At 38.8% G+C, this 25141-nt stretch overlaps 2 protein-coding genes across 6 annotated transcripts; both read right to left on the bottom strand.

The window, feature by feature from the left end:
• Positions 1–1527: 1527 nt before the first annotated feature.
• On the bottom strand, positions 1528–5632 carry LOC144711935 (putative protein phosphatase 2C 55). Of its 2 annotated transcripts, none has more exons than XM_078586093.1 (5): positions 5558–5632; positions 4690–5156; positions 3611–3935; positions 3020–3169; positions 1528–2021 (listed from the first exon to the last, which is right to left on the bottom strand). In XM_078586093.1, exons 2-5 carry the CDS (start codon positions 5082–5084, stop codon positions 1719–1721), a joined length of 1173 nt encoding a protein of 390 aa, XP_078442219.1. In that variant the 5' UTR covers positions 5085–5156; positions 5558–5632; the 3' UTR covers positions 1528–1718. The 2 variants fall into 2 exon arrangements, with proteins under 2 accessions (XP_078442219.1, XP_078442220.1); XM_078586094.1 differs by having other exon boundaries at positions 5541–5599.
• A 6289-nt stretch (positions 5633–11921) lies between these two features.
• LOC144712110 (alpha-1,6-mannosyl-glycoprotein 2-beta-N-acetylglucosaminyltransferase) lies at positions 11922–24713 on the bottom strand. 4 transcript variants are annotated; one of them, XM_078586293.1, is made up of 17 exons: positions 24624–24713; positions 24444–24532; positions 20829–21043; positions 20522–20658; positions 20250–20360; positions 20037–20138; positions 19851–19959; positions 19573–19767; positions 19333–19501; positions 19114–19195; positions 18919–19012; positions 18711–18807; positions 14792–14885; positions 13754–13826; positions 13519–13692; positions 13313–13432; positions 11922–12208 (listed from the first exon to the last, which is right to left on the bottom strand). In XM_078586293.1, exons 2-17 carry the CDS (start codon positions 24457–24459, stop codon positions 12047–12049), a joined length of 1950 nt encoding a protein of 649 aa, XP_078442419.1. In that variant the 5' UTR covers positions 24460–24532; positions 24624–24713; the 3' UTR covers positions 11922–12046. The 4 variants fall into 4 exon arrangements, with proteins under 4 accessions (XP_078442419.1, XP_078442420.1, XP_078442417.1 ...); XM_078586294.1 differs by having other exon boundaries at positions 24444–24525; positions 24624–24705; XM_078586291.1 differs by having other exon boundaries at positions 24444–24506; positions 24624–24667.
• Positions 24714–25141: the final 428 nt, after the last annotated feature.

Here is a 25141-nt window from a genome sequence, read left to right as displayed (position 1 = left end):
GCCACGTGTCAATTTCTGAGTGATCTAATGCTGACGCACACCCTGTTTTGTCTTGGGACGTTGGACCGGACGGGGACGAAAAAATAGGCATGCGACGAACCCTGGACGGGACGATTTAGATGAAACTCTAAAAACTGGGACGTAGGACAGGACGATCCAGAACTTTACGTGTCACATCCTTGGTTAGTAATTTTATTTTGCACATCGCTGGTATTCTTGGCCGAAGTTAATGACTTTAGGGTAGATTGAATATTGTTTAATAAGATTTGTGGATTAAGATTGGATGTTGTGATCGTTGACTCTGCCAAACAAACCATTTGTTTGATGGGGTAGAGTGGCACTTCATAAATAATAAATAGAAGGATACTTTGGGGTAATGTTCATCTGGATTAATTAACTTCATAACCTAAAGTCCTTCGTTCCCACTCGACCCTCGCCCATCAGAATATCAGCTCTCAGCCCTCTGAACTTTCGCTATGCACGTAGTTCTATGTCTATTCAAATCTACTAATTTTCAGAGGCACAACTTTAGGAGCGATTTACGAGAAGGATTAGGAGTAAGGTTCTGCAAGAAAGGTGGATAGGGTGGAGGTTGTCTGGAGAACACTCAATCTTGTTATTTTGCCAGGGTAATTCATTTTAGGGTTTTGGGTTTAGGGTTGTGGCTTTAGTCACAAAAATGTATTTTAATATAGTATCTAGACACAAAAAAAGAAACTATGACGCCAGCCTCATGCTACTCGTAGGGTTCAGCATTTGTCAATGACATAGACATTGATGTTCACGCGGCTAGTGATGGTTGGAGCCGTCATCTTATGACAATTCTATTTAAATATTTGTCAATATTATCAACGTCATAAATGCCAATCGCCTTTTAAAGAAATTTTGAAACAAAAAAAGCTTAGCCTCACGAGAGAAAGAGAGAGAGATAATCTGCCCAGAAAAAAGAAAACAAATATAATAAATGACTAAGCCATATCTCAAGTTAAGAAAGGAAAGTAGAGAGATAGGGTATAAGAGAGCTAAATAAGTTGCATAAGACAGTGAATCAGTCGCACTGTTACAATTAGACGGGGAGAGAGATCAAAATGATATAAACGTGGGGAAAAGAGAAGCTGCACTTCGGATCCTTTTGAAACGAGACACAACGAAAGATAGATCACTTCATCAAGCAAAAGCACATCCGTAATTAGAGAGAAAAATCCCAAAAAGTAGGAACTTCTTAAGCAAAAGTGGCTGAAATTATTGCATCATTAGAGGGAGAAAGAGTGAGAGAGACCACAGTCAAGAAGAGGAATCGTATAAGCTCATGAATCAGCAACACTTGGGTATGATTCAAGTGGGATCAAAATCAAAGGATAAAAATTTTGAGACGAAGCCGTAGAACAGCAGCAACAGTGCTCTCAATATGAAAACTATTTTAAATGTAAGGAGACATTATTTTGGTAAAAAGAGGGATAGCCAGAGAGATTGGTCTAAAATTTGAGTTATTTGTACCATCCAGAAAATAAATTTGCAGAACAAGAGTGAAATGGAAGCAGATATTTTAGCAGTTTCTCTATTTTTCTTCAGAAAAAGCAGGTCTTTTAGCAGTTACTTCAGTTTTGATTTTGCAGAAGCGAGAGAGTCAATTACACTAGAGGGTTCCCTACCCGTTAAATAGGAATAGGAATCCTAAGAAATGGAAACTAATAAAATGCTCCTACTTCTGGCTAGTTTCATTGATCTGGAGAAGTACCAGGCAGCACGAAGGAGACTACGACGGTGATGTCATCAAGTTTACCGCCAGAATACCAGTACCCAGCCTCTTGGGCGGCGGTGGAGAAGGGAGTCTTTACTACCTTGTCCACGGCCCGGCGCCGGGCAAGTGCCGCTATCTCGGCTGCCGCTGCCTGCGGGCTTAGACCATCTCTCACGGCCTCGGCCACCACCGCCGCCACCTCCTCCCCGAATAAGTTGTCAAGCAGCCCGTCAGTCCCTGCCACTATAACGTCCCCCGCCACTGCCCCCACCCTGAACACCTGCTCCACAGAATTGATCATTAGAAACATCTCAGGAGATTTGATGGAAATATGGATAAGATAACATGCCATCTGTTCATGCAGATAAGCAAGAGAAACTAAAAGATGAACACAATGGTCGAGAAGAGAGCGGGGGCGATAGACTGACATGTCACAACGCAGATTGAGACAGACAGATATCAAGAGAGTGGAATAGGAGTAATAAATAGAAAGAAAGAATGAGAAGGAATGAAACTGAGAGAGACAGATAAAGGGATAAAAAATTGAGAGAGAAAGAGAAACAAAGAAAAAGCGAAAAGGAGAGAGCGAGAGAGGAAGAACGTTGAGAGATGCAGATTGAGGAAGAGAAAATGGGGGAGCGAGAGATAAAAAGTGATGAAGAGAAAAAGGGTGTAAGAGACAGAGAATAAGAGAAAAAAGCTGGAGAGAGAGAGAGGAATAGAGAAGGGTGTGTTTGTATGAGAGAGAGAGGAAGAGAAAAGAATGTGTATGTATGTGTGTGTGAGAGAGAGAGAGAAGAAAAGAATACGGATGAGAGTGAGAGAGAGAGAAGGGCAAAGGTGGGAACAAGATAGAGAGGGGATAAAAAAGGGTGAGGGGAGAGAGAGAGAGAGAGAGAGAGAGAGAGAGAGAGAGAGAGAGAGAGAGACAAGGAGGGCAAAGGGTGGGAGCAAGATTTTTTTGTTTTTTGAATGAAAAGGAGGTGAGCTAGATAGAGAGATGGGATAAGAAAAAGGGTGATGGGAGAGAGAGAATATGGGAAAAAGGGTGAGAGCAACATAGAGAGAGAGGATGAGAAAAAGGTGGGAGATAGAGAGATAAAGAGAAGAGTGAGAAGGGAAAATGTGAGAGAGATGAAGAAGAAAAGAGTGAGAGCGAGAGAGATGGAGAGAGAGGAAGAAAGAGAATAGGAGGAAGGGAAAAGGGAGTAGAGAGAGAGAGAGAGAGAGAGAGAGAGAGAAACCGGAAAACAGAAAGACAGATATATGGGGGCAGACCTGAGCTGAGCTGGGTGGGTCACTGAGGTTCCCACTTTCAAGCTGGTAGGGGAAATTGAACCCGTGTTGCTGAGGCGGAGATTGGAACACCACCCTTCCGTCCCTCACCAATATGAATCCGCTGTCCCCCAGATTCGTGGCATTAATGCCCTGAATCATCCACAAAATAAAGAACAGTTAAAAAAATACAAGATCTCCATCTGAATATTAAGAATTTTGGAATTTCTCAAAAAATGACCCTCTCTCTCCATTCGCATATCCCGGCCACATTTTGCTATTTATGACATGAATCATTCACAAACAAATACACAAAAGGTTCTTTGAGGTAAAAAATCATCTTCCAAAGTCTAAGGTTTAAATACTTCTATTTGTCTCGGTATCTAGGCTCAGAAAGAACAGAGCAAATAAAGTACCAATTTGACAGAGATATTCAGAAATGGGGGCTTGAAACAAGACTGTCAACAAAAACTTTGATTGTCCGTGGGAATAAAACTTGATTAAAAAACCGCAAAATAAGTTCAAGTTCCATTGATTAAAACGAGACCAGAGTTAATTTTAAAAACTGAAATTGGAGGAAATTTCAGGAGTAACCTCATCAGTGAGGGCGATGATGCACGCGGTAGACGAGCCCCTGGCCTTGGTGAATGAATGAGCTCTTTCCAGCACCCTCGTCGGGTCAATGCATCCCTCCGGCTCTTCCTGAATAGCATGGGCAGAATGGGACATGAGCTCGCGGGCATACAGCCCAGAGTCGATGCCGAGCTCAGCCCACCCACCAACACCATCTGCCACGCCGATGGCGTGCTCACTGGTGCATATGAAATGGGCATCCTCTCCTCCTGTTTCTTCCTTGGCCGGGTGAGGAAGGTAGCAAGATCCAGAAGATAGTCTCAGCCTTCTTTCTCCCACCAACTTCCTGTGCACATAGAGAGATATTGATATGTACAGAGAGATATAGATATATAGATTGATACATACGCAGAAACAAACATAAATTGATACAAAGATAGATAGATTAGTTATACACAAACATACATACAAAAATTGATACAGAGATAGTTAGGAACATAGATAGATCAATAGATACATGCATGCATGCATAAATTGATATAGATAGATAGTTAGGTACAAAGATAAATCGAAATAAAGATATATATATGTAGATCGATAGATGGAAAAATATTGATTTAAAGATGCCAAATTGCCAACAAAAAAAATCCCCTCTTAGATGATTCGTAACATTGCTCGACAAAAATAAAAACGAACGATCAATAGAAAAATGCAAATGCCAGCATCGGACGAATTTAATGTTAGGAGTCGAAGTGGCAAAACCCAGATTATCATCTCGATCTTCTCTCTTACCACTTCCTTTGAACATAAAAATCAACTAAAAATCGATCTACGGAGGTCAGGATTTTTCCACTCTTTGATTATTCAGGATGCGCTTCAAGAACAATGAAAAAAAACGATCTCAGGCCCTTTAAATGAACTAGTATAGATAAAAAATACAGATAGAAATTAGATAATTTCTTATTAGTATAGTAACATAACTTCATCCGATGGATATAATTGAAGACAAGTAAATGAAATTTAATCAAATAACCGTTTGAACATATGATAACCCTAGTAGTAATAGTAAAAAACAAAGGCCCATATCGGCGAAAACATACTTTTCCGAAGACGGCGGGGGATGCTCAAGTTGATCTTGCGGTGCAGATTCGCCGAAGGTCACATCCGAAGCAGAACAAGTTGCAAATGATGAAGGGGGAGATACATTGAAAATCTTTGCTCCAGCATCAAGCAGAGGATTACTGATCCAACTCTTGCCTTGTATGTTTAACCAGAGGCAACAATAACTACGATTGCAACCACGGGGCTCTCGACTTTGGAGATTTCTTATGCCCCTGAAGCAGTCAATCCGTCTACCAGAATAAGATCTTTTGTTACCATGGTAAGAAACTTCTACCCAGTTCACTAGCTTCAACATCTGCCCCTTTCTGCAAAGACTGTCAAAATTTCGAACAGAGAGCTCAACCCTGCCAAGAAGAGAGCTACAGGCCGCCATTTTCTAATACTGCAAGTGAAGCTTCAGCTCCTAAAAACAGTTTATCTCCCCCATAGTAAACAAAAAGATGACCTAATTGTCCAAGAAATACGAGCAAGCGCGTTAGAAAATAGCCTTCATCTCCAAAAATCTCTGTAACATTCAAGCACAAGAGGCCCGCCGATAAGATCGAAGACAAACTTCACGAGTTTACGCGCAAGGAAGTACTAAAAAACTCGGATTGAAAACAGAGAAAATCACCAAAAATCGGTCGTCAATCTGGGGTTAGAAATCGGACTAGGACAGACTAAAAAAACCCGACATTCTTTATCTGCGAGGGAACAAATAAAATCCCGGACTAACAAATGTACTTCTAGGAAGAAGAAAGGACGAACCAAATCAAAAAGTGAAAAAGGAGAAATCAGACATATACGGTAGAAAATCCAAAAATTAAGTCAATGAAATCCAAACTCTTACGTTCTATCAAATCTCACCTCAAGACAAGCTACCGCCGGCGGCCTCGTTCACAAGCTGCCGCAATTATCTGTCGAACGATACTTCTTTTGCTTATATGATATGAGTCAATACTAAAATTGCGGCCAAGATTTTTTAAAATAATTAAGTCATTTGATGTATTTTATTTTTACAAAAAATATATTAGCTTATATTATGCAATACAATTGTGAGTAATCAGATTTATAGAAACTTTGGCTCAAGTTTTCTGTGTAATTTGAAGCATTGACTGTGATGAGACATAAAATTCCTTTGTACAATTAGGGTTTTTTTGGCTTTTGCCAGTGAGAAAAAGTTAAGGTCTTAAAAATATGTGGACTATCTTCATTAATGGTAAGAAACTATAAAATAAGTATACTTTGCCCAACTTCCCAGATATAAAAATCTACAAAGGATGCATTTAGAAGATAAATTAGATGAAACCTTTTTTGGCTTAAAGCAAGCTCCTCGAGCTTGGTATGAAATACTGTGTTACTTATTAGTTCTACATGGATATGATGGGTATAATAGAGAAAAATATTTATGTCGAATGAGCAGAGAAATACTTTATTACTTATGAATGTATGTTGTTGGTATTATTTTTTGCTCAATCAATCAAAAAATAGGGGCCGCTTTCATGACCAATGAGTTTGAAATGAGTTTTAAGGTGGATTGTTTTCTTCCTCAGTGCTTTTAATATTGATGAAAAATGGTGAAATATTTACTATCACTGAGAAATAAATCATTACTTTGTAAAAACTTTGAGGTTTAAAATTACAAAGTTATTGAAATAATGGCAATTTAAGGCTCTGTTTTGGTGAATACTTATTTAAAAATCTATTTCATTCCATGTTTGATGAATTTTTATTTGTTTATAATAATTTTCTATGATATTTATCATTCTGCATCGTTGTATATTTTAAACCTTCATAACGTGTCCTTACTATTTCATTACAGCACATGAACACATGTGACCTTTCTTAAGTTATCAATGAGCCTACCATCATAAGAAAATTGAAAAATGGGCATTGGTGTCTTTCTCTCCCTAACACGGAAGTTTGTTTCAAATTTACCAACATTAAGGCTCAAAGTGAAGAATTTCAACTTTGTGTTATGCATGTTTTATTTTTATGCCATCTAGTGCTCTCTAACAAGTGTTTTTTGGGAACTACCTTCTAAATGGTGAAATAACTAAGAGGGAGGAGTGAATGAGTTTGTTTCTTTTTCTATTTGTGTCATCTATATCTTTTTATGTATTCATTTTTTACTCACACCATTCATCACGTCAATCATGCGTAGATTTTTTTGTACTGTACAGGGTGATAAGTTCGGAAAGTACGTGTTTATATGTGTCATTATTTAAGGGTTTCCGAACTTAACCAATAAAAATTATTTATCCTTTAGTGCTCAAGTAAGGGGTCGAACCCTAGAGAGGCAATAGTGAAATTCAATTTTTATCAACTTAGGGTTTAGAACTCTAAAGTCATCTATTATAACTTTTTTTACTCAGGTAATATAAGAAGCTTGTACTTGTAACTGTCCTTCTACTTTTAAAATTCAAATCATCACGATCAAGAGAGACTCAAGATGACTTGCCCCTTTTATATTCTTGGCAATCAATGAGAGTCACATTAATGATTACGTAGCAAATCTTGATATGATTTGCTCAGTAATTCCCTAACTTGGATCAATTATGTGCCAAATAGACCCTAGGTGTTTGTAATTTGATTGTTACTTCTCACTATGTGTTTTGGTAATAAAGTCTAGATTAGAATTTGATCATTGACATTAATACCCCCATTTGATTTTAAAAAAACTTAAATTCGTTTGCCTTGTGTTTTAAGTTGTTTATTGAATTTAAAATGTATTTAGAAAATTGATTAAGTCCTAATTGATTTACGAAAAAGAAACAAAATTATCATTAACTACTATTCAAAATGGATTCAGAAATGATTGCCTATTCCTACTGGATCAGAGATTACTATTCAATTGTCATTTATCCAAATCAAATCCAGACTTTGGATAAAACAAATAAAGACTAATTTTTTTATCAGCATAATTCAAGACATCGTAAAATTATATTCACTTAGTAGAGCTCGATGAAGCCTTGCTAATTAAGGAATTTAGAAACCAAATTGCTTGGAGTTAAAATTCAATTCGATTCGACCTTGTTTGCCCTTAGTTAATAAAAATTAAACTACTGGAAAACAACTGAAATTTGCAGATTAAACAATGGAAAGCAGAATTTTAAGCAAAATCATCAACTAAACTGAATTACGAAATTGATAAAATTGAGCACGAAATCAAGTGTAAACTGAATTCAAATTGAGCCTAGAAGTACCAGAGACAATCTATGAGTCGATTTGAACAGATTCAGCGCAACGAACAACCCAATGTCCCACGAATTTATGCTTCAATTTGGGGAAGAATGCGGAGTCGGATCGTCAGAATTGCTGTCAAATTCTAGCTCCAGATGCACTCCAGGTTGGTCTTGAGTCTAAGAGGGAGCTAGGCGACTTCTCCTCTCGCCTTATCATCAATAATGCCTTTGAATTTCTCCTTTTCCCCAATTTATCACCGCATAATCGAAAGAACGTGTTCTTCCGATTCTGTTATTCATTTAATTTTGTTTGCTGTGTACGCAGGCTAAACGCAGCGCCGTGATTGGTCCACTTGGTGCCGCGTGTGTGTCATCCTTCATACGCACAACGTCGCGTACGTGTGATTTGCACGGAAAACACTTCACGATCAGCATGAGATCTACAAGCTGATTGGTCCACGTATTGCTGCGCACGGCCTTAACTCGCTATGTCACACTCAGCGAGTTAATTCACACGGGATTGGTCCACGTATGGCTTCGCATGAGGCGCAACACGCACGTTGATATGTACGTGTGTGTCACGCACCAAAGGTGTTTGCCTCACTCCTGATTGGCCAGCATACTTTTTGTGTGTTTTATGCGCATTTAGCATCCGATTAGAGCTTAAACTGGCCCAATAAGGGCCAGTTTCATAAAAAAAAAGATTTTTATTGAAAATCAACCGAAATAAAATTTAAAAACCATTTATTAATGCAAATAAAAATGCTTTATTAACTTCTAAAATAAGTTTTATTGTTAATTTCTTTTTTTTTTATAGAAATAGGTCAATTAAAAACATTTAATTTCTTATAAAATTTAATTTTAAGACATTTAAAATGTATTAATTAACCTAATTATTTATCAAAAGTATTGTTTCTCTTGAAACTTAAGAAAAGTCTTGTTTTAACGTAAAATCACGATAACATGCACTAAAATTCAATGTTTTTAAACGTTGAAAGCCCACACATATGATTAAAAGCGCATTTTTATTAGCTCTTAATTGCATGTTATCACAGGGTATCTAAACCCCATGCGCTTGGCTAAGGGGAGACAGTCCACCTAAAGTCTCTCCTTGTCTTTATAAATCCCTAGTAGCAATTACAATATGGTTGATCAAGTCACAACTCAACATGAACTTGCGATCTGATTCACTCATGTTGTCGGTTAGCAACCTCACTTTGCGAGTGTCATTCATTATATCTCCCCTAATAGTGTTTGATGGAAATATATGTGGTCGGCAAGCCAATTACACATTTCATATTTCATTAATAAGACATATTCATTATAGTGAATGTGTGATGCTTTTAATGAAGTACATGAATACATGATCAAACTTAGTGAATTATGAAGAGATTGTAAAACGGAGATGACTAGTCTTTAAGCATGTGTTCTAAATATTCATATTCCAAGGATACTCGAGAAGGAAATCAAAGTATCGGGATAGAATATCACTATCTAGCCTCATTCATATGATGAGTATGGCTGGTCCTATAGCCATTAGTGTGGAGACACTAAGGATAGATACTGGGTGCTCTTTAGTGGAAGAGTTCACTGGATAGGTCCATATGAATCCTTGAATAGTATTATACCAAATTGTCAATCAGGTTGATTCACGTCTTAGTTGTGTAAGCAGTCCTAAGACTCGAGACACCAAAAATGTCTTGTGGACGGACAATTGTACTTTGATTATAACCTAAGAGTCTCTAATCATGAGATTCTAAATAGGCTTAGTTCGGGTGCATCACGAAATTCATGAAGACAATTGAATGGTAAAGATGGGATCGTCCACCCTCGGTACAAGAGGAGATATCTCATGGAAGATGATGCTAAAGTCTATGGCCAAGGCAGTGAAATATCGAAGAAGAGTTCTTTGATGACTTCTGAATGCATCAATATTAACTCGAATGACCAATTAGGGTTTAAGTTGACCATTCCCTAAGTCGTCCAAGGAGTGTCAAGTGGAGGAGGGACTATATGTACGCAGTAACTAATGATGAACAAGTTCTTTGAGTGAGTCGATACACACTCATTTATATCGCCTATAGAACAAGGTGTAGCTTGGCACCCCACAGTTTGGAGATTCAACCTATCGATTGGGTTAAATCGATCCAAAATTAATTAATCTATATGGTGATGTAGTTAATCAATTTGGAAGGTCAATAAAGGTTATTGGGTCACTTGAGCATTAACTAGACTGGTACATGAGCCTAGAGGATCACAAACAAATATTTTTTTGGATGTTGGAAGATAAACTTAAAGTTTAGGGGGTTTTGGAGAAAAGGAGAAAAACATGAGTATGAATAAGAATGAAAACGAGAGGAGATTATTAACTAGAAAGAGGGAGGTGGACAGACTGAGAGATACATTGATGAAGGATGTATAGATGTATAGATAAATAGGAGAAATATAAAGAGAGACAAACAAGAAGGTAAACATACATAGATAAATAAAAGAGATGGATACATAAGTGATAATAGACATCCTTAGCGGGTTGATATGATGCAATTCATATTTTTATTTGCATTTTATTGTTTATATATGTGTTTTATCAAGCCTAAAATAATTAAATCCATTTTTTGAATTAATTTTTGAATTTTTCAAAATTTTAGGAATTTCTATAATATTATATGTTGAAATAAAAATATTTTTTGAGACAAAATATGTTTTTCTTGTATTTTTTGACATTATATTCACTAAGATATGATTTTTCTAAGTCAAAAAATATATGTATTTATATTTTTTGGCCATATGCTCTAATTTTGTACAAAGTTATTCATGAATTCTCGTGCTTAATTTTTGCTGCACCATATATTGCCATTTGATTTGTAGAATGGTAACCAATCATCTGATCCCATTAATGACTGGCATCGACCAATCATTAAAAGTATGCCATTATGGCATCATGACCAGTGATGCCATAACGGACAATCATTACTGATGCCTTTTGTTATTTTTTAACTAGTGATGACATGAAATTCGATTTCATATTAATCATTTTTTGCCATTTTCTTGTCTTATATGTGTACGGGCATGTAGCGCAACATGAGCCATCGTCGATGGAGAATGACATATTGAAATCTGGGCTGATCATTGAAAAATATTTATAAAATTTAAGGAATAAACCTGAAACAACGTGATGGTGCCGACGAAGTGAGGAGAGAGAAATCTTTAGATTAAATCAATTACTAAAAATAGTCAAAATTCAGGGCTTGAAATCAGACAATCCATAAGGCCAATGGAGGTAAAATTCTTTCTCTCCTCTATCCATCCGTGTGGTCGAATTTTTATTAAGTCCATGGTCTTTGTAAAAGAAATCTTTGAACACGTTTCCTCAAGAGGCAGATTGAAAAAAACTAATGCTTTTGAAGGTCCATCAAGGTTGTCTTGGTGTCTTGAGTGGTTGGAGAAGTCAAGACAGAAGACGAAAGACTGATCTGCGTTAGGAAATCTCCCCGATCCCAGAAAAACGTAGGGATATAAGTTTAGTCTCTTCCCTTAAGTTGTCATTTTCCATCACATACATTAGTTGGAGACATATCACCTTCCTCATCACCTCTGTTCCAATCTATCATTGCCAATTATCATCAGCACACATCCTACACCTCATAAATATCTCGTCTCTTATTCTATTTTCATTTAAATCATAAACCCTAAATCACTACCTTCCTCTCCTTTCCTTCTCACTCATCCCCTATATCCACCATCTTCCCCTTACGTCTTTGTTTATCTTACTCCCGCATTTACATTCATCCTATTTATGTCATCCTGCATACTTCTCTTCTTATTTACCTTCACATCCTTGTTGAATATACAATACCTCCCTTCTCGTCTCAATGTTTCCATCGCATCACTACATCTAACCCTATTTATATCCCTTCTCATCGGACCCAAATCACTTTCTAGAGATAGTCAAATACCTAAGGTTCGATCCTATGGAGACAATCCAGACTCATCTACTAGCTAGACTTATTACATGACTATCTGTTTATAAATTTTATTGATTAAACTCAAATCAACAATAATCAAATTTAACCCCAAATTCGAGTTTATCGATAAGCGAGAAATCGAGAGAGATAAATAAGTGAGAATGATAGAGAGAAACATAAAGAGAGAGAGAGAGAGAGAGAAACGCTCAAGATCTACAGCAACGGTAGATCTCAGAGCGCATGAAGTCAATAGGCATGTGATCAAGGGTATAACGATCTGGGCCAAGATAAACCCCAGCTTTCTCTAGTAGCGCCAAAGCTTCTTCCCTTCCAAACTTCTCGGAATATAGTCTCAAATACTCAATATCCTGTGAATAAAATACCCATATTTTATCAACCAAAACTTGATCACCTCATCATCATCAACGATTACTTCTTCTTCATCATTATCAACTTCATTATCAAAATCTACTACATCATCATTAACTTCATCGTCAACAATCAACTTCATCATCATCATCATCATCGACATTACCATCATTCTTATTATCACCATCACATGTTCATCAGAAACATCAACTTCATAATCATCATCATCATCATACTCATTGGCTTTGTCATCAATTTCATCTTCAGTATCATCAACATCAACTTCATTATCATCTTTCTCAGTTTTACCATCATCAGGATAAACTTTACTATCAACTTCCGATTAGCCATTAGTTTAATCATCATCAGGATAAACTTTACCATCATCAACTTCAGATTTATCATTAATCTTAGCATCGCCATTGACTTCTTCATCATCATCATCGACAACATTAACTTCAGTCAGCAACTCATCTGCATATCATTGACATTTACTTCATCATCTTAAGCTTCATCATCATACGCTTCATCTTAACTTCACCATCATATCATCATCATTGTCAACATAAACTTCATCATCATAAGCTTCATCACCATCAACAGATCACTTTTATCATTCTTGTAATCTATATCACCAGCGACTCACTATGGCCATGATCATCATCAAAATTAAATTCATCATTGTAAGCTTCATGACCAGCAACTCATCATCCTCAAGATCAGTATAATCTTCATGACCAGCAACTCATCATCCTCAAGATCAGTATAATCTTCATGACCAGCAACTCATCATCCTCAAGATCAGTATAATCTTCATCGCCAGCAACTCATCATCCTAAAGATCAGTATAATCTTCATAACCAGAAACTTATCATCCTCAAGATCAGTATAACCTTCATGAACAGCAACTCATCATCGTCAAGATCAGTATAATCTTCATGAACAGCAACTCATCATCGTCAAGATCAGTATAATCTTCATGACCAGCAAATCATCATCATCAATGTTATCTTCATCATCACAAGCTTCATAACAAGCTGACTCATCATCATCATCATCAACAACATCATCATAGTTAGAACAGCAAGAAAAATGAGACAAACCTGCATGCCGCTAAGGAAACGCTCCAAGCGAAGAGAAGCAATGGGGCCCTTGGATGAGAAGGCCTCACCAGGATAGAACAGGACGCCGTCGCCGGGGGGAAGGCCACGGCGAAACCTGACCTGCAAATGTAGCTCGAATGGGGTCCCTTAATAGATAAAATTAAGATGATCTGTCAACATAATCAAGATTTATTAACTTTAATCACCTCGGCGCCGGGGACCGTGGCCTTCTCGTAGCAGTTGGCACCCCAGTAGAGGAACCCGGTTCCTCCTTCTTTCCAGACCCTCCACAGGACAGCCCGATGCTGGGTCCCACGCATGCCAAGATGCCAGTTTGGGTGTGGGTCTGTGGGTCCCATGCACACGTATGTCCACCATTCCTGAGCACGAAGCGGAATATAAATCCTCAAGCAACATGACGGACGGATAACTCGACATTACCTCGTGGTTTTCAGGCTGCAGCTCGGAGATTATGTTCTTGACCAGATCTTCTCGATTTCCCAACACCCACTCGCTACAAAAGAGGACAGTTAGCCGACATGGGACTTCAACTTCTACTCTGTTACAAACCTCCCAAGGACTTAAAGAAAAAACAAGAAACTGATACGAACCTGGCTGGTTCGTATCAGCGAGAAGACGTGAAGGGTGGGAAGATGTGAACAGCTCTGATACCAATGAAACGAACCTGGCTGGTTCGTATCGGTGAGAAGCACGAGACTATCTAGTAGGATTTCGACACGTTGGAGACGGTCTTCCATGGTGGGAGGATGTGAACGGCTCTGATACCAATGATACGAACCAGGCTGGTTCGTATTGGTGAGAAGACGTGAAGGGTGGGAGGATGTGAATGGCTCTGATACCAATGATACGAACCTGCTCGTTCGTATCGGGGAGAAGACGAGAAGGGAGGGAGAAGGCGCCGGGATGGTTGTCGGCATGCCAGGATGGACTACGGCAGGTGGGGCAGGCGGAGTGGATGTCGCCAGAGGGAGCCAGAAACATTCTTGTGATACTTCTTCGCTGCCCTCCTCAAGGGAGGGCTGCTCTATTTAAAGGAATTACAAAGAGATCTAAATGACCTAAATGCCCGTATTGGGCTAAATGATGAAAAAGACCCTAGTTATGATGGGGTCGTATCAGAAACCTCCCACAAAGGAAGCTCAAGATACCCAAAAACACCTTCGAAAGGGGGATTTTAGAAAAACAAGTCGCCATACCTATCTTCCTACTCTACTCTTCTGGCTACCCTCTCCTACTTCTCTTTTTTGTTCTTTCCCGTTGCTGCAGATAACAGAACTATCAGATCTATTGGATTACATTGAATTCCTACCAATCATATCAATTTCGTTGAGGAACCAAATGCAGCATTGAATCAAATTCATTCTTCTTCTCTGCGCCTTAATAGATGGCTTTTAGATCTTTGCATGAACCGGGAGTTAGAGAAGAATAGTAACAAATGGAGAACAAAAATATGAGTACCTTGTACAAAATATCTGAGTGTGGGGACGGAGTAAGGCGGGAACTTTGAGAAAATTCTCGAATGAATTATCAGAAATAGGCGCATCACCGGGTCCTGAAACATCAAATTGATGCCAAAACAGAAAAATAAGACTTCACCAGGAAAACATCAAAAAACTATAATAACAGTGCTACTGCCCATGGATATTTGCCCTGCGAGATCAAGGAGCATGGTTTTTTCTGGAGATAAACGACTCGTATCCTGTATGAAACAAGGAAGGAACAAGGAAAGGAAACGTGCAAACAATGCATGAGAGAACATACCTCTTGACCCCCTAAATTCATCATTCAGGTCACTACGTTCATATGTGTATATTTTAAATTATATCAGGAAGGTTGTGCTTGTTGGCAGATACCTTCTTTTCTAATGTATTTTATAAGTGCCCAAACCTTTTCCGTTTGTATGTGGGCCACAGTTATAAGTGGCCCATGAGAATGCTTTTTATGTGACTTGTTCTGAGAATAAGTCACGTTAGTAAGTGGCTGGTATTTAACCCAGCGAGGAAGAACAGAATGTGTGTTTTTTTATTTATTCAACCTAGCTGCCAAGGTGTTTCTGTGGCTAACAAAGAGAGGAGCGTCAACTGGAGAGGAAGAAGAAATCTCACCATTGTCTAGCAAATTCCGATGGTCTCTATCCCTGCAAATGCTATTCTAAACGCCATTGAAAACAAAAGATGAAGGGTAATTGCCCTTTATTCAAATTAAGGTGATTGGTAGCCAGATAGAGGGTACTTGGAATAAGAAGTCAAGAACGGGATATACACATGGCTGCAAAATCATACCCGATGCTTACCATGGTGAAGTGGGTATTCCCTAATTCTTCCTGTGCCTTCCATTTCTCAATCTTTCTCTCACACACACACTTCCCTCTGTTTCTGGTTTGGTCTAAAACTATTGCCTAAATATCTATCTGGCTATTTCAGGTCAATATGCCAAAGTCAGTGAAGGATGACCGGATTGACTCATTGGAGTCACATATTGAGGTAAAGTTTCAAGATCAGGGCCAAGTGAAAAATATATTGTAAGAACTGCACCAAGGAGTTCAGGAGTTACCTCTGTTAAGCAACATCACGCCCCATCTCTATGGACCACAACTAGATGACAAACAGATACCAATTCTAGCTACTGTAGCTGCTATTTTTATCAAGATGTAGTAACATGACAAGTCAAAAGATGGACTCGCCAACATTTGATGATGACATTCCTTATGAATGACCGAGATGAACTGAAAGGTATCTTCTAATCAACAGCACAATGGAGCATGAACATTATTAAAATGCTCTAATACGTATTGAAGGTGCAGCTATGGATTGGATCCTTAGAAGAGAAGATCCCTTCCAGTTTATGAATAGGGTTGATTTTAACTCATATTTAAAAGGTTTAGCTCTATTTTCTACTAAGATTTATACCAGTAACTAATGACTCTGTTCCCAATTTAATTATATTGCCAATTATTGTCAAACGTTTGATCTCTAAACAGCATATCTTCCAAGATTACCAATTCAACCTCTTGAAAAGGCTAACCTCAAGGATTACTAATTCAACCTCTAAACTGGTTTTTCCCAAACCAGTTGGACTCAGGAATATTATGGATGCCACAATAGAAGCTGAATTTCACAAATGATCTACCTGGGATGCTGATACCGTTAGGTATCTCAGATCTGAGTCTTCCAATATAAAATCCAACTTGTAAGCATCGGTATTGATAATAGCGTTCCAAATTTCCATTGAAGAGGATGGAATCCAGAAGAACGATAAGAGATTGAGAGAAATGGAGATAGGGTGAAAGAAAGATACATTGGAAGGGAATCAACTCCTCTTGCCCTTTCTGGTCACACGCTCCAGCCTCGGCATCCATCTGCCAGGAGAGAACAACTTCTTGAACTTGATGTTGTGCCGAGCTTTATTTATAGCCAAGTCGCACATGCGACTTGGCTTAACATGGTCTCTTGGAGGCACGTCGCCCTACGTATCAGATGCTTGGTCAAAACATAAACAAACGCTGTGGGCCTCACCTTGGCCAGCAAGGAGAACCAATGGAGGAAACAGATCCAAGCTACATTAGCACCACTATCTACCATCCATCCATTGTGCCAACACGAATGGGCTCCACATCTTCCAATAGGTGTATAAACTTGTCCAAAACAAAAATGGAATTGCCATGAGAGTAATATGATAGGGACCTTGATGTAAATCTCCATGATAGAGGGAAATTCTTGAAGAAAGAGAATGGTTATGAATTCAAAGCATCTTGCAGTGATGCAATAGACATCTTGACCGCACTATCTCCATTGCCCTGAACGCCATCTGATACTTCAATAGGATTGCTAATGCTGACCCCAAGTGACTCCAGACCATCTCAGCCGATTGTCTATGAGTTATCAGATCATCAGAGAAAAAAATATCAGACGTGAAAGTATGCCCCAAACGTTTGATTCATGAGGCCGAGGTACGGCATTGATGCATTTTTTCTGGAAATCACAAAACCCACATCATCTAGAGTTGGTGATCACCTTGCCTTCAATATGATTTAGGGTTCAACAGTAGTGACATGCATCTAGATTTGATGGTCATCTAAAAGGTCATCGGAAGCTCTCCAACTGATCATGTGACATTGATACATTCATTCTGTACCTAAAGCAACGAACGTGGATATGTTTGGCATAATATCTGGCTTGAGAACATTGAGGGCTATACTCGCCATCCTCGGTGTCAGAATTTGCAGTGATTTATGGGCAATAAAGGACTCTGGTTTAGTGTCTTCAATTTATTTGTCACACCCCAATATTTTTTATGCTATACTATCTGAAATGATAGTTCCTCATGGAATCTGACTTCAATATTTACATATGGGGGGAGCAAAAATGTCATACAGACATTTCATGCGTAGACACGCCCTATGACCTAGGTCATCAGGCCAATTTTCTGTCCACCATGATCTTCAATCTTCTTGATTTTGATGTTTATTAACGATAGCATCGGGTACGCAATTAAGAAGACCCAGGAGTTTAGTGTGAGGAATGACTTTTGCCTCTTCTAGATTTATCATTCAAGTGCAGACGGGATCTTTAGTCTCCAGTTCCCAGACCCCTTGTCCGCTCTTGGATATCTAGTTGTGGAGTTCCTAAAATTTTGGAGATTTTGTACCCTTATGATTTCAGACATTGATGTAGGCTCTCAGAAGTTGAAGGCAATTGTGGCCACTGGATTCCCCCAAGGCACTGTCTTTGCAGAACCAAATGCTAAGGCTGTCGATGGAATAGCATCACCATGGTTTATCTAGAGGATTGAGCACATCTATTTTGTTATGATGCCAATTACTGAAGGATAAAATAGGAAGAATACTCCAGGACATCTTCAGGGAACAACCGTGATCCTCATGCAATCCAAGAGTTGTTTGCCTTCCCTTAAATGAAATTCTGTCCCCATGGTTGATCTACTGGAGAAATGTTGAGTGGGTCTAATAAAAGCTGGTTATAATCCCAATTCAGGATAAAAATGGAAGAAGAAGCTGGTACATGTCCAGGGAAAAAACCAAATCATCATGAAATCTAAGATGCATTTTCCATCTTTCTAAATGAAATTTCCACCCCTTGTCTCTTCCCAATAATAAATCCTTTCTGCACAAACCTATAAGAGCTTTTAGATACATCTCTTCCGGGGTTTTTCTTTCTTTAGCAAGTTACTCACCCACTACTCTGAGATTTTCCTAGGTTTCTTGGCCCTGGTATTGTGTTCTGAGTCAACAATTTCAATAGGTTATGTCATTTCGTGACATCAAATATTTGAGGAATGTCTGCTACACAATAAAATACCGGATCATTGCAAAAAATAATGAGTACTGAATGAAATGATAGATGAAAACAAAAGCATTTACCGCAATAATAACTGGTTAGGACACGTGCATCAGGTGCATGCAATCGTATTTGAGTAGACATATCTTTAATACAATTGTACTGCTCCAAGTTAAGTGGCTGGACAATACAATTAAGATGATCTCATTTGTCAATTAATATTTTTTAAAAAATTGTTAATATTATATCAAACTAGAGGAGAATGAACGGTTTATTAAGTGATCTTCGTACCTCATCCCATAAGTAAAAGTAGGCCTTCCGCCAATGTGGTTTTGTTTTCAAGATCTCAAGCTCCTTTTGCAGGGTGTCCTTGGCAGCATCATCACTATCCCAAACGATTAAGAGACGAGCATATCATACAGCACATGAAACGTTTGATACAAAACAATAACAATAGCTTGAGTAATAACATGATTGTCTGCTTACCAAGATAAAATTGGGCCATAGGGAACAGCATACGCTGCTAACCTTGGATCTGAATAATATTTCTCAGAGTTTGGGTGATCAGCTGCCGAATGACAAGGAGAGTCCAAGATCATGAATTGTCTAGATAATTTTGAGGTTTTTTTTTTTAAAAAGAGGCTCTCAGTATTTAACAAAATGTTCATCAGAAAATTACTTTTATACTGCCAAAGATCAACTTACCAGACCAAGGACAAGTGTACGCTAAGACACGCATGCTGTCCCCCCACCGGCAAAAGAATGGACTGATTCTGTGCTTCAGAAGCCACAGAAAGTGTTGATCCAATGCATCATACCATTCGTTTGTCCCATGTCCCACACCAAAGCGGTCCTCAATGACTGTCTCAGAAACCTAACTTAAAGTTAAAGAAATTCAAAAGAAAGGGATGCTTCATTAAAAGATGAAAATATAATAAAGGATACACCAAACACCACTGGAAGTGATGGTGTCAAAGGCAGAGTGAACTCCCAAACTGTCACACATAGCTTTAATCGCACTGCAAGGTTAGTCAAGACATCCTCTTCCATCACATCACCATAATCTGAACTGAACTCGCTGAAGCACGGCAACAAAAGGATTCTCCTTAAAGCTGAAGAAGTAAATTTGGCTCTTTCAACCTACATGGGAAGTACTAATGAGGATAAAATGTCAGCATTTATATTGGCCAATTCAGTTAAATATTCTAAGTTTCAGATGCTACCACTTCCTCAAATGGTTTCCCATCTACTGAGTCTACTATATCAAGGCAAGTTTTCAGTTCCTCATATAGTTGGCCTTTTTCACATTTTGCCGTAGTTTGGGTTGACGACCTGGAAGAGTGCAGTACAGAAAAACATAAGAAAAGATATCCTATAAAAATAAAACAGATCTAAAAAACTTTTTTTACTCTGAATTCATAGAAAGGGCAGTAACAAGCAGTTGGCCTTCGTATTGGCCCGGTGGTTGTCCACACGGAATATCTACGGACAACCATATTGACGTGGTCTCTCTGCAAAGAACATAATGCCAGATTGTTACTCAGAGAAAACGCCCTAAATTTTTTCTTGATGCAATACGCAGAATCTGCGAGGAAATTTTTTGATTGTAAACTAAATACTACCCAGAGAAGAGATTAATTTGACAAACTGGACAGTCAAGAGGCACAAGCGCATCTGGAACCCCTAGAACCGGCACCACCTTCCTCAACGATAATGACTGTCCTACAATCAACCTTACAACTAAAAGAAGTCAAATATCAACCTTCGAATGAAAACTACAACAAAAAGAACCAACACTGAAAAAACAGAGCTAATATTCACAGAAAATCAATGTTATAATATCTAAGTACAAATACACCAATGAAAAATATTTTCACAGTTTCATGTGCCCGACCTGTCACCTGAGGGAGAGCTCAGATCAGAACACTGAATCTGGACAGAACCAGCGGTGGACTGTCCCCCCCATGAGACTTTTGAGCGCAGTGCTATTTGCACACTCTCCTTCTCATTTCTCGCAACAAGAAGGGACACCTTTATTACAAGATTCAGAGTTATGGATGAGGCGTTTCAAGGGAATGCAACCATAAAATGAATCAGGCATAATGAAAAGCACAAGAAAAAAAGACACCGGATTATCCCATTAAAAACAAGGATACTATTATAAAAATAAAAAAAGAAACAAATTTGGGAAGATATCATACAGGCTCCAGCTTTTGAGGCAGTTCTTGTTGACCAACATTTGATGTGCTTGGCATGCACCATACATGGACAAAATCTGCTGTTGGAACTTTTGATGGATCCATTTGCCGAGGGAAAGGATGAGAAATTTCAAAGCCATTGTCGGCCCAACCATATCCAGTTCCCCCTCCCCCCAAACCTTCCACTGGGGGCACATTTATGTGAACTGAGTTTTCACCTGAATAGAAAAAAATATTTAGATACGATTTTTTGAAATTATTGGAAACATAATAATCAGACATCCATTTGATCATTGTTTTTGTACGATCCCAACTGGGACTAGGGATTTTTATAAACTAAACAAAAAATGATGAAATGACATGATTTCAATTCCTTTAAATGCAAAAACAAACAAATTCGTGCAAAGCAACGTAAGGGTTCAGGAATTCCTTGCCATTTCTTCAAACTCTAAACCAATAAGGAACGAGATTAGAGAGAGTCAACATACAGATCCAAGTCAAAATTAACATATATGAAGGTGAACATGAAATCACAGCATGTTGAATCTAGAGATGTATATGTAAGAGAGTAGGTACCTGAAAGAAATGAGACAAGAAGAATGTAATGCCCTTTATGGATAGAATTGTATAAGAGCAAGGGGGCAATAACTTGTGGTTTACCAAATTCTCACCCGCTCTCTCTTCATATTTTTTGGTATTCCTTATGTCTCCTAGAGCTCCTCACATCCAGATTCGAATTACTCTCCATCTCCAGGTCCGAGGAAAGAATGGGAGGGCCACATCTTAATCCATAAGGAGTGGCACCAAGTAGTAAAGTTCAGAGCCACGTTTGGACTGTTCAAGGAAGAGCTCACTAAAGGGTGATATGGACTCCGTCTAGACCAATGTGATGAATGCATAAGAATATGTAGAACAGTTATGAGGGCTGGACAAGTATTTTTTTTGCTAGATGTCTCTTCTTTTGAATGCCAATTCACCAAGATGATATGAGCATCACTGCAGGTTCAAGGGTTGGATGTTGATACGAACCAGCCGGTCCGTACAGGGGAGAAGACGGTGGAGGGAGAGTGAAGGCGCCGGGATGGTCGTCGGCGTGCCGGAATGGACTACGGCAGGGCGGGACCGGCGGAGTGGACGTCGCCGGAGAGCTCGACGGAGTGGACGTCACCGAGGGAGAGGAGAGACTACTTGAAGCCAACAACTTAATGATTCATGTCCTGCCCTCCCACAAGGAGGGCTACATACTTAAAGGAAACGTAAAGGGATTGTCTAAAGACGAAAATGCCCCTAGTGGGCTTACTGGAACGTATCGATGTCTCTTCTGACGAGGCCTTTTCTGGGAATCTATCAGAGAAGGCAGATGAAAGCAAAAGATGGAATGCAGAAGTATTCTCGAGGTACCTGATACCGTAGTTCCTAGAAAGTGTATCAATCAAGCAACGGAACACACCTCTACTGGCGTGGCGGAGATTCAACACTGAGCTGGATCAAGTTGTATTGCAATCCTGACGACTTCTCCTCTGATGAAGATCCGAGTTCTGGACCTCAGTCACCCTTCTCTTAGCCTGGTCGAATGCAAGACCGAGCCTAGAGGAAGAAACTTCCAACATATTCTTGATCCTCCCCTTTTGAAAAGCCCCCCTCCTTTCCTTATATCCTTCTCCTTCCCACCATTATTCTCTAATGGGCTATTATTTCTTCCTCCACTTAATGGGCCTGATTTAGCCCTTTTATTACTAGGTCATCATGTGCCAATCCACATGACGCTCTTCAATACTCTTTTCTGCAGTAGACTTTGGGTCAGCACTTGGTTGACCCCGGCTGTGCTCCATTCACCTCCTTAGTCTCTCATATAACTGTTCCTTCCTTGGCCTTCTCTTGTATGAGATGTATAGAACCTTATCGGTACCATGGGCAATGAGGAGGTGTTTAGGAAGAGGTAACGGACAATGTTCTTCATGATGTGGAGACTCTTGTGGCGTACTGGTTTAGAAGGGAATGAAGAGAGAATCATTTTGGTCATCATATGTATTGATGTTTATCTATTTTAACAGCATCAGGTCGCTCACTGTTATCGGGTGATCTCCCTTGTTTTTTTCAAAAAAAAAATTTTTTGCTGGAAAACATCAGCAAAAAACTGAGTGTAGGGTGTCCAAGGGGGGACCCTCTAGATCTGCCCTTAAAGATGGATAGAGAAAATACTTTCGATTTCCCTCTGCTCTGATATCAGTGTTACGATCCTGATTGTAGATGTAGAACTCTGAGATCTGAGGATAACTTGAACGACCATATGTATTTGACTGCAACTGCACAGAGGATCCTGAGGAGGATGTCCGATTTTGCCAACTATACAAAAGATACACCTGATTTATGAGGTTTCCATCAGTACCAAAGCAGTGCAAGAAAATCTGTGGTGTTCATTCTGATTTATGGGTTTCCTCCAGTAGTGTTGATTCAGACACCGATCCACTTGTTATGTGATTATAAGTGGACAGATGATATTGATCGTGATATAGCTCAGCATGATTTCTCAAGGACATTCTTTTCATGGCTTCATTAAAGAAGTTTTAAAATTCAGTAAGAATGTGCCGATCTCCTGATAAAAGACCAGGCTAAACTTAAATTTCTGTCCAACTTTGCATGCCGATAGGGAAGGGCATGCGCGAAAATTCACACCACTTGTGCGAGTTTTCAGTCACACCAAACCCCCTGTGCAATGACTGGTGAGAAATTGTGCAGAAATTCGCATTGCAAATTGCATAAATTCGCACAAATGATTGGGAGGGGAGCGAGAGACATAGGGTGAAGGAGAGAAGAGTGATTGGGCGAAAGAGGGAGATAGAGAGAGAGTAGCGAGTGAGTGAGCGAGAACAACAAATTGCACATTCGCACAGGCCTCTGTGTGTGACAACAATAATTTTAACAACAGGATGTAGGGTGTCTGAGCCAGCGAATTATATTTGATTCTTACTTTTATGTTCACTGTATTTACACTTGACCATAATCTCAAAGCAGTAACTCGCTGGATTAAGACGAATCAAATTAAGTCCGTGTTTCTAGCCATATTTGTGTTAGCTTTTTCCCAAAAAAAACTAGAAGAGTTTTTTTTCTTCTCGAGGCTCCTTCATAGCCCCTCATCTCTGAGCCTAACAGACAACGATAGAAACTTTATAGAAATTATTCACTCACCGTAATCTGCAGTGCATTGTTTCTCTATTTATGATATCTTCTACATAAGAACTTATAATCACGGCAGATAATCCGAATTTACGTCAAAGCGTTGTCTTTCAACCTTACGTTCAGGATAGTTCGAAGGCTTCTTTCCAAAGAGTCTAAGATGATATGACAAGGAAATATGACTTCGAATAGTTATTTCAACTCGGCACCAAGTTCACCGGATCATAGACGGCGGAAATCGAACAGAATTGTCTTAAAAAATTCTCCAACGAAAAACATAAAAAACTAGTAAGATTTAAAAGCCAAGAAAATTGAATTCAAAATATTTCAAATGTCGGTCGTCCACTCCTCTAAGTGGCCACGAAAACAGAAATCATGGCAGAGAGAATCAATCACACAACAAGCAGATGAAAACAGACGGAAGGTGGACTCTGTTCGTACCTCCAACATTCTCCATTTCTCCTCTAGATTCTGCTCGTCTTTCCAGATTTCCCCGCGTCTGATCTGCGATTACACGAGAGAACTACAATCTGCAGCTCAGTATACGCTCACAATATCAAACACTTCATCATATTAAACTATCGCATCCAACGCAAATGAATTCGCTTCCATCGCTTTCACCTTCTGGACGCGCCCAGCGACGATCGATCAAGAGCATTCCCGGAATACTGTTGGAGTTGCGTAAGATTCCGCAGTGAAATTTGTTTAAATATCTTGGATTGACGGGCACGAAAAGCATACATTTCATTATTTATATTTTGATATTCATATTAGTATTTAAATATTGAGAAACATTCAATTCAAATTATTTTAATATTCATATTTGTATTTAAATATTGAGAACCTTCAACTGAAATTATTTTAATATTCATATTTCAATTTTAACGTTGAGAATTCATTCAACTGAATTACTTGCTCCTTAATTAAACGGTGAGAATTGAATTGAATTTTTAGTCAATTATATTCTCGTTGATAAGAAACATAATTGAAATAATTTATTAATAGAGAGAGATAGAAGCTGTGTGCATGAGAAGAGCGTGGATGGTTTAAGACACATTAGCAATAAATAGTTTAATGAATTGAAATGAGATATAAAGATTTAGTAATGTATAACATTTTGGGATAGTCTTGGTAAACTA

This window comes from Wolffia australiana, chromosome 14 (genome assembly GCF_029677425.1).
Source record: "Wolffia australiana isolate 7733 chromosome 14, ASM2967742v1".
Classification (NCBI taxonomy): domain Eukaryota; kingdom Viridiplantae; phylum Streptophyta; class Magnoliopsida; order Alismatales; family Araceae; genus Wolffia; species Wolffia australiana.
Note: the sequence above shows the minus strand (reverse complement) of the source record. Positions and strands in the feature narration are given on the sequence as shown.

Bases quoted from the DNA above. Each gene is read 5' to 3' on its own strand.
- LOC144712110 (XM_078586291.1), bottom strand. From the start codon at position 24,660: ATGCTCTTGATCGATCGTCGCTGGGCGCGTCCAGAAG. The intron at 20,361-20,521 runs GTCGGGCACATG...TTTAGTTGTAAG, and splicing joins AGCTCTCCCTCAGGTGACAG to GTTGATTGTAGGACAGTCAT. The intron at 19,960-20,036 runs GTAAAAAAAGTT...GCACTCTTCCAG, and splicing joins GCCCTTTCTATGAATTCAGA to GTCGTCAACCCAAACTACGG.
- LOC144711935 (XM_078586093.1), bottom strand. From the start codon at position 5,084: ATGGCGGCCTGTAGCTCTCTTCTTGGCAGGGTTGAGCTCTCTGTTCGA. The intron at 3,170-3,610 runs GTTACTCCTGAA...TGGATGATTCAG, and splicing joins TCATCGCCCTCACTGATGAG to GGCATTAATGCCACGAATCT. The intron at 2,022-3,019 runs GTCTGCCCCCAT...TCTGTGGAGCAG, and splicing joins ACCCACCCAGCTCAGCTCAG to GTGTTCAGGGTGGGGGCAGT.